The sequence below is a fragment of the Nycticebus coucang genome, chromosome 9 (genome assembly GCF_027406575.1).
Source record: "Nycticebus coucang isolate mNycCou1 chromosome 9, mNycCou1.pri, whole genome shotgun sequence".
In the NCBI taxonomy this organism is placed as follows: domain Eukaryota; kingdom Metazoa; phylum Chordata; class Mammalia; order Primates; family Lorisidae; genus Nycticebus; species Nycticebus coucang.
The window spans coordinates 93,685,556-93,698,498 of record NC_069788.1 but is presented as its reverse complement, the minus strand read 5'-3'; the positions used below and the strand labels follow the sequence as shown (position 1 = coordinate 93,698,498).

Genomic DNA, 12,943 nt, shown 5'->3' with positions numbered 1-12,943 from the left:
CTTTCATCTGTGTGCAACCTCTTAAAACACCACAAGGAAACTAAAATGCCACCCCATCACCAGCCTAGTGGTTTCTGATAACCACTGGGTAGAGGCCAATTTTCTCCATTATTTCCAAGAAAGACCCACTGGTTTTAAATGTCTATAAAAAGTGAAATTAAATGCACTCTGATCATCCCTAACTGAGCAATCTGTAAAGATTTCTTAAGAACACAATTTTCAGGACCTAAAAAGTTCCTCAACTATTTTCTTAAACCTTCCATTATAGTTTCATTTTGATCTCACTGCAATCATATAAGCTAATGACTTCTGTGGGGAACTTCAACTGGCAAAAATAACTTCCACTCACTATAGCTGAGAAATAAATGTTTAAGGGAAAAAAATGAACAAGAAACTTCATTTTCTGGATATATTTGCCATGCAGGAATTCTAAAATTGTAAAAATTTCTTCCATCAACAGCTTGCTTGTCCATTGCTAGACAGCTCACAGTAATTCTCATTTTCCTGTATGTATTTTAGATAACTTTCCTCAGATTTTATTTTTTCTGAGACAGTCTCATGCTGTCACCTGAGTAGAGTGCTGTGATATCAAAGCTCACAGCAACCTTAGCTTTTTAAATGTACTTTTAAAACAATTAGGAAAACACTTGCCAATTTAATCAGTTACTTTCATCATGCTTCGACGCCTTGGAAGAAGCTACTTATACTGACCAGTTAAGAAATTTTATGAAATGCTGGGAGCAGGTCAATTTGAGAGAAAAAAGCAATTGGCAACAATTTTTATCCATGTTCTTGCAGGTTCCTCTGCTTTGAAGAAATCTAAAAATCTAAGAGTTTTGTTTGAACTTCCTAAGACACTTATAAATCACATCAATAATATATAAATAAATAGTGAGGGCCAACTGAGTTCTTAGTTGGGTGTGTAAGTTGCTCAGATTGTCTCATACCCATGATTCTAGAAAAGCCTACTGCTTAGCCATCTGGCCCCATACGTTGTACATCTACATCCTGAAACTCTAGAGACACCAAATGAAGTTACGGCTTTATTTCCTGTGATATAAGTCTCTTAGCCTTGCCCAGCTGAATAATTTCCCATGGCATTTAAAGGATTCATGATAAAGGGATGACAATGGCATAGATGACAAAAGACAAAAGAAACTGCAATCTTACATGGGGTTGCTATACAATTGTGACAGCTGACATTTGCAGAGTCTCTTTTTTTTTTTCCTGAGACAGAGCCTCACTCTGTTGCCCAGGTTAGAGTGCCGTGGCATCAGCCTAGCTCACAGCAACCTCCAACTCCTGGGCTCAGGCAATTCTCCTGCCTCAGCCTCCTGAGTAGCTGAGACTATAGGCACCTACCACCACACCTGGCTAATTTTTCTATTTTTAGGAGAGACAGGGTCTTGCTGTTGCTCTTGCTCTTCTTCAGGCTGGTCTCAAACACCTGAGCTCAAGTGATCTCCCGCCTAGGGGCTCCCCAAGTGCCAATTACAGGTGCAAGCCACCGCACCCGGCCTGCTTAGCTTCTAATACGCACGAGACCTTTACCCAAATACCTGTGGCTCTATGGGGTAAGCTGCATAGATATAATTAATGAACCTCTCTGGATAGGAAAGGGAAAGAATTAAAAAGGAAGAGAGATTTCAAGTGAACAAGAGAGCCAACCTGCTAATCAACTCCTTAACCTAACTCTTTCATATTTCTCTTCTAAGTTTTATAGTCAACATAATTAGCTAAACAACTAGCTCTCCTCAGGATCTAATCTGCATTGCTCTGTGTGGGTGCTGGTATGAATCATAAGCATCTAGCCAATCCCCTCAACACACTGGCATCCAGGAGGGCTGCCGTCTACCTGCCTTACCAGCTGCACTTTTTATGTTTCAGGAGAGAACACTGCCAACAACCACATGAAAAATGCTCAACATCATTAGCCATCAGGGAAGTACAAATCCAAAGCAAACCGGGATATCACTGCATGCCCACTAGGATGGCTACGACTAAAGATAACAAGTGCTGGCAAGGATGCGAAGAAATTGGAACCTTTGTAACTGCTGGTGGGAATGTAAGATGGTGCAGCCACTTGGGAAACAGTCTGGCAGGCAGTTCCTCAAAACGTTAGAGTCACCATATGACCCAGTAATTCCACTTTTAGGTATAAACCCAAGAGAAAAGAACACACAAAAACTTGTACGTGAACAGTCACAGGAGCATCATTCGTAATAGCCCAAAGGTGGAAATAACCTAAGGTCCATCAACTGATGAACAGATAAATATAATGTGATATATCCATGCAATGGAACATTACTTGGCAATAAAAAGGAAAGAAATACTGTTCCATGCTGCAACATGGAGGACCCTTGAAGCACTGTGATAAGTGAAGGAAGCCAGACACAAAAGCCTACGTATTGTATAACTCCATGTGTATAAAATGTCCCAAACAGGCAAATCCATAGAAACAGAAAGTAAATCAGTGGTTGCCTGGGGCTCAGAGAAGGGGAAAAGGGGGAGTGACTACTAGCGAGCATAAGTTCTTTTGATTAAAATGTCCTGAAACTAGGTATTATTCAGCTGAACAACTCTGGGAAAACGTTAAAAAAATCCCTGAATCGTATGTTTTAAATGAGTTAATTACTGTTTATATATTCATAAAAAAAATACAAGTGTAAACAGGGACAAGGCAAGCACTGTGCCGGCCTCAAACAAGTCATTGGTCACACTTACCATTCGCAGGTTTTGAGTTGTTCTCGTTTCGACTGCTCTGAGAATCTCTCTAAATCTTCCCACGCCTCTCGTCAAGTTCCTGTGTGCACATAGAATTTGACAGAGTTTCCATCTAGTATGTATCAATATTAAATAGTTTGTATGCATATTTCAATGCATTTTTTTGTTTACATAAAAGCTGTTAGCTCGATTTTAAGCAAACAGTTATTCTGCACACGTTGATCCATCTTTGGGCAACTCTGAAAAATATGTCTTAATACCGATGGTCTTTTGTGCTTGGTAACCCCAACCAACTTTTCTTAAGAAAATAAAAATATGATAATCAGTTCTGAGGCCAATAAAAAAAAAAATCAAGATCTCTTACAAGACTCTACCTTCAAATGTAGATGGGTCCTGCAAAGTGGGGCTGAAATCTGTATTTTAATTTAAAAGGTGGGTAGTAACACTGGGCAAAAGGGGGCGAGGCACTGCATGTAATGTGGGTAGAGGCTTCTTGTTGCAATTTTTATGGGCAGAACAAAAATGAAAGGTATGAAAAACCAGGGACTTCACCACACAACCACTCTGCATCTTTGAGAACATAAATCAGATCTCATCTCACCTCACTGCCACACGTACCCCACAGAGACGTGGTTGGTGACCTATTTCATGAAGGCACAAATAATTCTTTAGTAACGTGCTGGTCAATATTTTTAAGCCCCACTTGTTGTCCTCTCTGAAAACTGTGCCCCGCCAGTTCAGCTGGGAACAGTATCCAGCCGGCCCCTTTACATTGAGTGCTGCCACCACCTATGACATAACTTGGTGATATTTATAACCTGCTCATTAGAACACATCTCATCTTTCTAAAAAGCCACAGAGCAGGTCAGCCGGTGCAAACGTGTCAGCCAGCCTCTGCAGCTGTGGCAGATGCTCTAGGTATTTGGCTCTCTTCTTGGATGACATTTTGAATCATGCATAGGTATTAAATCAAGCTGAATGTGGGTTCTGTAAGTTGTAAGCACTCACGAGGGCTATTAATTCATATCTTATACCTCCATGCCATCCCAGGGCTCTCATTCACAAGAATGGTCCCAGAACTTTAAGGTAATGGTTTATTGGCATAGGTATATGAATACTCCCATATTGCTCTCACCCACACATATCAGATGATATCAGATCAGAAGCTTCATGGCAGCATAACAAGAGAAGCCTGTGCTTAGGACTCTAAGTAGCATTAAAGGAAATCTTTAATTTTAGGGACGTGAATAAAAATTAAGTATCAGGCCCTGGGACGTGCAATCTACTCTGCTTTCTCCTTCGTTTGTTTTTATGGGATCCATGTTCACAGGCAACAAAGTACATTTGCTTTGGACTGAAGCTTGGTTCTCTTAAGTAACATGGGGGAAAGGAAATAGCTACAGCTAAAAAAGGCACAGGTATGGATATGGCAGTCTAATTTTATTCCAGAATCACTAATTAAGCTCTACTATGTATGAAAGAAAAGTTATTTCCTTCTTAATATTTATTTTCATACTCATACTTTGCACTGTTTGAAATAGGCATCTGACTGAGGCAACATATTTGGGGACCCTTGTAGAAAGGGCTGATTTACTAGGGTAAAAATTAGGCCTTGAATAAGCAGTATCCAATCTAAATATTATACCTCAGGGAAGGCTACAAATAAGAACTGGTCATTCCTTGCAGAATGAGTTACTTAGATAGTTATACTAGCACAGAATTTTCTAGCTATAAAGGATCCAGCACAATCTGTTCCATCATGACGCAGAAGTGAAAAAAAGGCTTGCTCAGGCTCCCAAACCCAGTGAGAGAGCGAGCTAGGGGCTCTCTATCATACTCTATTATCTCCCTGGGTAAATGAGAGCTTGAAAACAGAAGTGTAATTCTAGAGGAAAGAACGACATATGACTCTAAGAGCTCAGGTTTGTGCTTTACACCATTAACGTGCAATTTACTTAATATATTTATAACCTAAATTCTGTTATGTGCCAGGGATGACAGCTAGTGAGATACTTCTAGTTACTGGTTCAAAACTGGAAAGAAAATCTGTTGGCCCAGGTGAAGAAGACCAGTGTCTGAGGGTAAGGCCCTCGGCTACCGAAAGAGATAAATGATGGACAGAGAAATTCAATTCCCCTGTAAGGTGCGAGCTGGTTTCTCCGGTGCAGGACCGAGGCCCTCTGGTGGAGGAACACAGGAAGTCCTCCTCACTGGAGGCCACACACCAGAGGCCAAACCCGCAACTGTGTGCTTATTTCCAACTCAGGCTTTGAAGCCAGCACGAGTTTTTCTCAAACTGTTACCAGTTTATCCTTGGAAAGGAAGGGTAGGGAAGAATCCTGCTTCTAAACACAAAGAATTCACAATAACTGTAGAAGGAGAAGGCCTGAATCTGTGGCCTATTCGAACGAACGTGGCACCAGGGAAGGGCAGCTGTGAGCTGATGGCAAGAGGACTACAGTGAAAGCCTGCACATTTTAATGTGCCCCAAATGCAAGGGTGGGGCGCCGGCCCCATATACCGAGGGTGGCAGGTTCAAACCCCGCCCCAGCCGAACTGCAACAAAAAAATAGCCGGGCGTTGTGGCAGGTGCCTGTGGTCCCAGCTGCTCGGGAGGCTAAGGCAAGAGAATGGCCTAAGCCCAGGAGTTTGAGGTTGCTGTGAGCTGTGACGCCTCAGCACTCTACCGAGGGCGATAGAGTAAGACTCTGTCTCAAAAAAAAAAAAGAAAAAAGCACACAATTTACAGCAAATCCTATGAGTCAAACATTTTTTAATCATTTCCACTGTTACCATGAGAGCAGAAAAAGAATTTTTTGTAAGTTACATGGATAATCATGACAGAAAGGTACAAAAAATGGAAATTCACTTGCATGAATTATATTCCAAATGCTATGAGATAATCCAATTTGAGGGAAATTAAATCCACATGATTGTTTTCATATCCCTCAACTATGTTTATTCTTAAAATGTTGGGATCCATTAAATATCTAGAATGAACTGTTGCTTAAAATCTCCACTGCAAAATGAAGACAAGAGCGCCAAGGGAATCTCCCGGGTTGTGAGGGTTTCCACAGACCTTGACATTAGGTCATTTATTCCATTTCAACACCCTTGACTGAGGGAGCGCAATGATGTCAGAATTCATTATGGTAAACTATTCTCAAAACAAACGTTCTTGCCAGCATTGGAGCAGCGGGCACTCTGGCAAGCTGTCAGAACTTGGGGTTCATCTCCCGCCTTTGCTCTGGCAAGCTTCCTGAGCTGGGTGCATTTCCCTCCACATGGAATGGATGCCAACAACTCAGCTATTACCAAGGAAGAAAGAGGGCTTGCAAGTCTCCGGAGTAGCATCTGCTTCTTCAGCCTAACAGGCAGGCAAACGCTCGCGCTCATCCATATCACTGTCTGTCCCCAACCCAGCAGGGAAAGTTCAGGCCAGTGTCCCACAGCCTTATTCTCGTTTATACCCAGTTTTCCCTTTGGCAGGAACGTCTACCATTTTTCATAGGGACACATTTTGCTCTTCCCTAGACCTACTTCCATGTTTTTTTCTCTCCTCCCTTTTCTATCTAGTTTCATCCTCCTGCTGCTGAGCCTCCTACCACCAGGGCTTCTTTGCTAGCCCGTAGGTCAGTGCAAAAGCGTGACTTCCTGAGAATCAGCACTGGTCCCCATAGGCCATCAGGACACCCAGGAGGGCACTGTCTCCCCAGCACCTGCCCTTCGTCCTGATCCTCCATCTTGGCCTTAGGCTCCACTTCCTCCTTGGACCCTGCAGCAGGTTTTTCCTAGGCCGGACTCTGAAATGTACATTCTTACCAACAAGCTTACAGCAAGCGATGACTAGTTTTGTCCTGTTTCATTTGACAACTCTGAGCAATAGTCTCAGCTCTTTAATAATTATCACTTGTCCCTTTGTATTGTCAAACCAAGGGGGAAATGTATAAGGGAAGAAAGCCCAAGCTCCAAAATCCAAATGGGAAACCAAGGCTGGGAGAAACTCGGGGACTCGAGAACCATTTCAGCTTGTGATAGGTGGTCCTTCAAGGCAGCTCAATACATGTTTTAGTTATTTCTCCTTTCATTTCTTGGGAGTTGGGTGGGAAAAGACAATTTGTCCCTTCACCTTGTCCTTCGAAATTATCTTCTGATCTCAAAGTTTGACCCAGGCCACTAGTACATGTAAATTCAATATCTCTGTTAACTCAAATCAATGATGTGAATCAAAGACTTTCTCTAGTAGATGTCAAATTACTGGGTAATGCAGGGAAAGTACCCCGCTAGAGTATATTCAATATTTTTTTCTCTTCTGTGACTAACAGTTCTATAAAGAAAAATATGTCAACACAATAGATCTCTTATTGCAAAGAAATCACTTGCCTTTTTTCATGTTTTCTTACCAACTAGGCCTTTTAAAAACTCTTTTTTTTTTTGTAGAGACAGAGTCTCACTTTATGGCCCTTGGTAGAGTGCCGTTGCCTCACACAGCTCACAGTAACCTCCAACTCCAGGGCTTAAGCGATTCTCTTGCCTCAGCCTCCCCAGTAGCTGGGACTCTAGGCGCCCGCCACAACTCCCGGCTATTTTTTGGTTGCAGTTTGGCCGGGGCCGGGTTTGAACCCGCCACCCTTGGTATATGGGGCCGGCGCCTTACGGACTGAGCCACAGGCGCCGCCCTCTTTTAAAAACTCTTAAGCAGTAGGTTATTTCAACAGTTAGTGAGCGATATTTCACATCAAAAGTTCCAAGATGGTCCCTGAGGATGCACTGGTGATCAAGGGGTACCGTCCCTGCCTTCAGGAGCTTAGATGGCTTCAAATGCCCTACAAGAATGTGCATGACTCTAGACAGAAGCCTTGGTTTTTCTCCATGACATAATCCAAACTCTCAAACAGAGCTTGGCATACAGGAAGTGCTCAATAAATAACATGCTGAGTGAATCAAAGTCAGAACAATTATGAGGCCGAATGAACCAAGATCACCTGTTCCTCATCTCCTTTCTCCCTGAGCTGGACTAGCAGGCACAAAGACTAGTACAACAAAGACTGGTACTCTCCTACCGAGAATACATGTTGTAGTGTGGGGAGCAGTGCTCCTATGGCAAGAAACATGCCCATCCTGGAAGCTTCCAGAGAGTTGTGTGGATAGTAAGGATTTTGAGATTTTTTTTTTATTTTTTTTATTTTTTAATTGTTGGGGATTCATTGAGGGTACAATAAGCCAGGTTACACTGATTGCAATTGTTAGGTAAAGTCCCTCTTGCAATCATGTCTTGCCCCCATAAAGTGTGTCACACACCAAGGCCCCACCCACCTCCCTCCTTCCCTCTTTCTGTTTCTCCCCCCCATAACCATAATTGTCATTAATTGTCCTCATATCAAGATTGAGTACATAGGATTCATGCTTCTCCATTCTTGTGATGCTTTACTAAGAATGTCTTCCACTTCCATCCAGGTTAATACAAAGGATGTAAAGTCTCCATTTTTTTTAATGGCTGAATAGTATTCCATGGTATACATATACCACAGCTTGTTAATCCATTCCTGGGTTGGTGGGCATTTAGGCTGTTTCCACATTTTGGCGATTGTAAATTGAGCTGCAATAAACAGTCTAGTACAAGTGTCCTTATGATAAAAGGATTTTTTTCCTTCTGGGTAGATGCCCAGTCATGGGATTGCAGGATCAAATGGGAGGTTTAGCTTGAGTGCTTTGAGGTTTCTCCATACTTCCTTCCAGAAAGGTTGTAGTAGTTTGCAGTCCCACCAGCAGTGTAAAAGTGTTCCCTTCTCTCCACATCCACGCCAGCATCTGCAGTTTTGAGATTTTGTGATGTGGGCCATTCTCACTGGGGTTAGATGATATCTCAGGGTTGTTTTGATTTGCATTTCTCTAATATATAGAGATGATGAACATTTTTTCATGTGCTTGTTAGCCATTCGTCTGTCGTCTTTAGAGAAAGTTCTATTCATGTCTCTTGCCCATTGATATATGGGATTGTTGGCTTTTTTCATGTGGATTAATTTGAGTTCTCTATAGATCCTAGTTATCAAGCTTTTGTCTGATTGAAAATATGCAAATATCCTTTCCCATTGTGTAGGTTGTCTCTTTGCTTTGGTTATTGTCTCCTTAGCTGTACAGAAGCTTTTCAGTTTAATGAAGTCCCATTTGTTTATTTTTGTTGTTGTTGCAATTGCCATGGCAGTCTTCTTCATGAAGTCTTTCCCCAGGCCAATATCTTCCAGTGTTTTTCCTATGCTTTCTTTGAGGATTTTTATTGTTTCATGCCTTAAATTTAAGTCCTTTATCCATCTTGAATCAATTTTTGTGAGTGGGGAAAGGTGTGGATCCAGTTTCAGTCTTTCACATGTAGACATCCAGTTCTCCCAACACCATTTATTGAATAGGGAGTCTTTCCCCCAAGGTATGTTCTTGTTTGGTTTATCAAAGATTAGGTGGTTGTAAGATGTTAGTTTCATTTCTTGGTTTTCAATTCGATTCCAAGTGTCTATGTCTCTGTTTTTGTGCCAGTACCACGCTGTCTTGAGCACTATGGCTTTGTAGTACAGACTAAAATCTGGTATGCTGATGCCCCCAGCTTTATTTTTGTTACTAAGAACTGCCTTAGCTATACGGGGTTTTTTCTGGTTCCATACAAAAGGCAGAATCATTTTTTCCAAATCTTGAAAGTACGATGTTGGTATTTTGATAGGAATGGCATTGAATAGGTAGATTGCTTTGGGAAGTATAGACATTTTAACAATGTTGATTCTTCCCATCCATGAGCATGGTATGTTCTTCCATTTGTTAATATCCTCTGCTATTTCCTTTCTGAGGAGTTCATAGTTTTCTTTATAGAGGTCCTTCACCTCCTTCGTTAGGTATACTCCTAGGTATTTCATTTTCTTTGAAACTATGGTGAAGGGAGTTGTGTCCTTAATTAGCTTCTCATCTTGACTGTTATTGGTGTACACAAAGGCTACTGACTTGTGGACATTGATTTTATATCCTGAAACATTACTGTATTTTTTGATGACTTCTAGGAGTCTTGTGGTTGAGTCTTTGGGGTTCTCCAAGTATAAGATCATGTTGTCAGCAAAGAGGGAGAGTTTGACCTCCTCTGCTCCCATTTGGATTCCCTTTATTTCCTTGTCTTGCCTAATTGTATTGGCTAGAACTTCCAGCACTATGTTGAATAGTAAAGGTGACAGAGGACAACCTTGTCTGGTTCCAGTTCTAAGAGGAAAAGCTTTCAGTTTTACTCCATTCAGTAAAATATTGGCTGTGGGTTTGTCATAGATAGCTTCAATCAGTTTTAGAAATGTGCCACCTATGCCTATACTCTTCAGGGTTCTAATTAGAAAAGGATGCTGGATTTTATCAAATACTTTTTGTGCATCTATTGAGAGGATCATGTGATCTTTATTTTTGCCTCTGTTAATATGGTGGATAACGTTTAGAGACTTGCATATGTTAAACCAGCCTTGCATCCCTGGGATGAAGCCTACTTGATCATGATGAATGACTTTTTTGATGATAAGCTGTAATCTATTGGCTAGGATTTTGTTGAGAATTTTTGCGTCTATATTCATGAGTGAGATTGGTCTGAAATTCTCCTTTTTGTTTGGGTCTTTTCCTGGTTTTGCTATCAGGGTGATGTTTGCTTCATAGAATGTGTTGGGGAAGATTCCTTCTTCCTCAATTTTTTGGAATAATTTCTGCAGTACAGGAATAAGCTCTTCCTTGAAGGTTTGATAGAATTCTGGAGTGAAGCCATCTGGACCAGGGCATTTTTTGGTTGGAAGCTTTTTTATTGTTTCTTTGATCTCAGTGCTTGAAATTGGTCTGTTCAGGAGCTCTATTTCTTCCTGGCTGAGTCTAGGGAGAGGGTGTGATTCCAAATATTGATCCATTTCTTTCACATTGTCAAATTTCTGGGCATAGAGTTTCTGGTAGTATTCAGAGATGATCTCTTGTATCTCTGTGGGATCAGTTGTTATTTCCCCTTTATCATTTCTGATTGAGGTTACTAGAGATTTTACTTTTCTATTCCTCGTTAGTCTGGCCAATGGTTTATCTATTTTATTTATTTTTTCAAAAAACCAACTCCTTGTTTCATTAATTTTCTGAATGATTCTTTTGTTTTCAATTTCATTGATCTCTGATTTGATTTTAGGTATTTCTTTTCTTCTACTGAGTTTAGGCTTAGATTGTTCTTCTTTTTCCAATTCCATAAGATCTTTTGTGAGATTGTTGATGTGCTCTCTTTCTGTTTTTCGAATGTAGGCATCTAAAGCGGTGAATTTTCCTCTCAAAACTGCTTTTGCAGTATCCCACAGGTTTTGGTAGCTTGTGTCTTCATTGTTGTTATGCTCAAGGAAGTTAATGATTTCCTGTTTTATTTCTTCCTGCACCCATCTGTTATTCAACAGAAGATTGTTTAATTTCCATGCCTTTGGGTGGCTTCGAGCATTTTTGTTAGAGTTGAGTTCCACCTTTAGTGCCTTATGGTCTGAGAAGATACAAGGTAAAATTTCAATTCTTTTGATTCTGTTGATATTTGTTTTGTGTCCCAGGATATGATCAATTTTGGAGAATGTTCCATGGGGTGATGAGAAGAATGTATATTCTTTATCTTTGGGGTGGAGTGTTCTATATGCGTCTATCAAGCACAGTTGTTCTAGGGTCTCATTTAAATCTCTTATATCCTTGTTTAATTTCTGTTTAGAGGATCTGTCCAGCTCTGTAAGAGGAGTGTTAAGGTCCCCTGTTATTATGGTATTATCAGATATCATATTGCTCAGACTGAGTAAGGTCTGTTTCAAGAATCTGGGAGCATTTAAATTGGGTGCATAGATATTTAGAATTGAAATGTCTTCTTGTTGTATTTTTCCCTTGACCAATATAAAGTGACCATCTTTGTCTTTTTTGACTTTAGTTGCTTTAAATCCACATGTATCTGAAAATAAGATTGCAACTCCTCTTTTCTTCTGAATTCCATTTGCCTGAAAAATTGTCTTCCAACCCTTGACTCGGAGCTTTAATTTGTCTTTTGAAGCCAGGTGTGTTTCTTGCAGACAGCAAATGGATGGCTTGTGTTTTTTAATCCAGTCAACCAATCTATGTCTCTTCAGTGGGGAATTCAAGCCATTAACATTTATTGAGATAATTGATAAGTGTGGTAGTATTCTATTCGTCTTATTTTGTGAGAGTCCATTGCTTAGTTTTATCTTTTGCATCAGTGTGGAGGTTAGGTTCTGTCCTTTAATTTCTGAGTTCTTACTTTGCTGCTGATCCATTGTGGTGGTCAGTGTGCAGAACAGGTTGAAGTATTTCCTGTAGAGCTGGTCTTGTTGTGGCGAATTTCCTCAATGTTTGTATATCCGTAAATGATTTGATTTCTCCGTCGATTTTGAAGCTTAGCTTAGCAGGGTACAGAATTCTGGGCTGGAAATTGTTCTGTTTAAGTAGATTAAAGGTAGATGACCATTGTCTTCTTGCTTGGAAAGTTTCATTAGAGAAGTCTGCGGTCACTCTGATGGATTTGCCCCTGTAGGTCAACTAGCGCTTACTCCTGGCAGCTTGCAGAATCTTTTCTTTTGTCTTGACTTTGGACAGGTTCATCACAATGTGTCTTGGAGAAGCTCGGTTAGAGTTGAGGCGACCTGGGGTCCGATAGCCCTCTGAAAGCAATGTGTCAGAATCTTTGGTGATATTTGGGAAATTTTCTTTTATAATATTCTCTAGTATGGCTTCCATTCCTCTGGGGCATTCTTCTTCCCCTTCTGGAATTCCTATAACTCGTATGTTGGAACGCTTCATAAAGTCCCATAATTCTGACAGTGAACGTTCTGCTTTCTCTCTCTTCTTTTCTGCCTCTTTTACTATCTGAATTATTCAAAAACTTTGTCTTCTACCTCTGAAATTCTTTCTTCTGCATGGTCTAACCTGTTGCTGATACTTTCCATTGCATCTTTAAGTTCCCTGATTGACTGTTTCATTTCCTTCAGCTCTGCTATATCCTTTTTATATTCTTCATATCGTTCATCTCTTATTTGATTCTGTTTTTGAATTTCCTTTTGGTTATTTTCCACTTTATTAGCAGTTTCCTTCATTGTTTCCATCATTTCTTTCATTGTTTTCAACATGTGTATTCTAAATTCCCTTTCTGTCATTCCTAACATTTCTGTATAGGTGGAATCCTCTGCAGTAGCTACCT

The 12,943-nt window shown here is 40.6% G+C and overlaps 1 protein-coding gene across 6 annotated transcripts in view; it reads right to left on the bottom strand.

Moving 5' to 3' along the window:
* TTC7B (tetratricopeptide repeat domain 7B) overlaps positions 1-12,943 on the bottom strand; it is a 265,477-nt gene that overhangs the window by 147,914 nt on the left and 104,620 nt on the right. For all 6 annotated transcript variants that reach the window (XM_053601954.1, XM_053601955.1, XM_053601957.1 and 3 more), the window contains one exon: positions 2,725-2,803. In XM_053601954.1, coding sequence (XP_053457929.1) covers positions 2,725-2,803 — 79 coding nt within the window. The remainder of the gene's footprint in view (positions 1-2,724; positions 2,804-12,943) is intronic.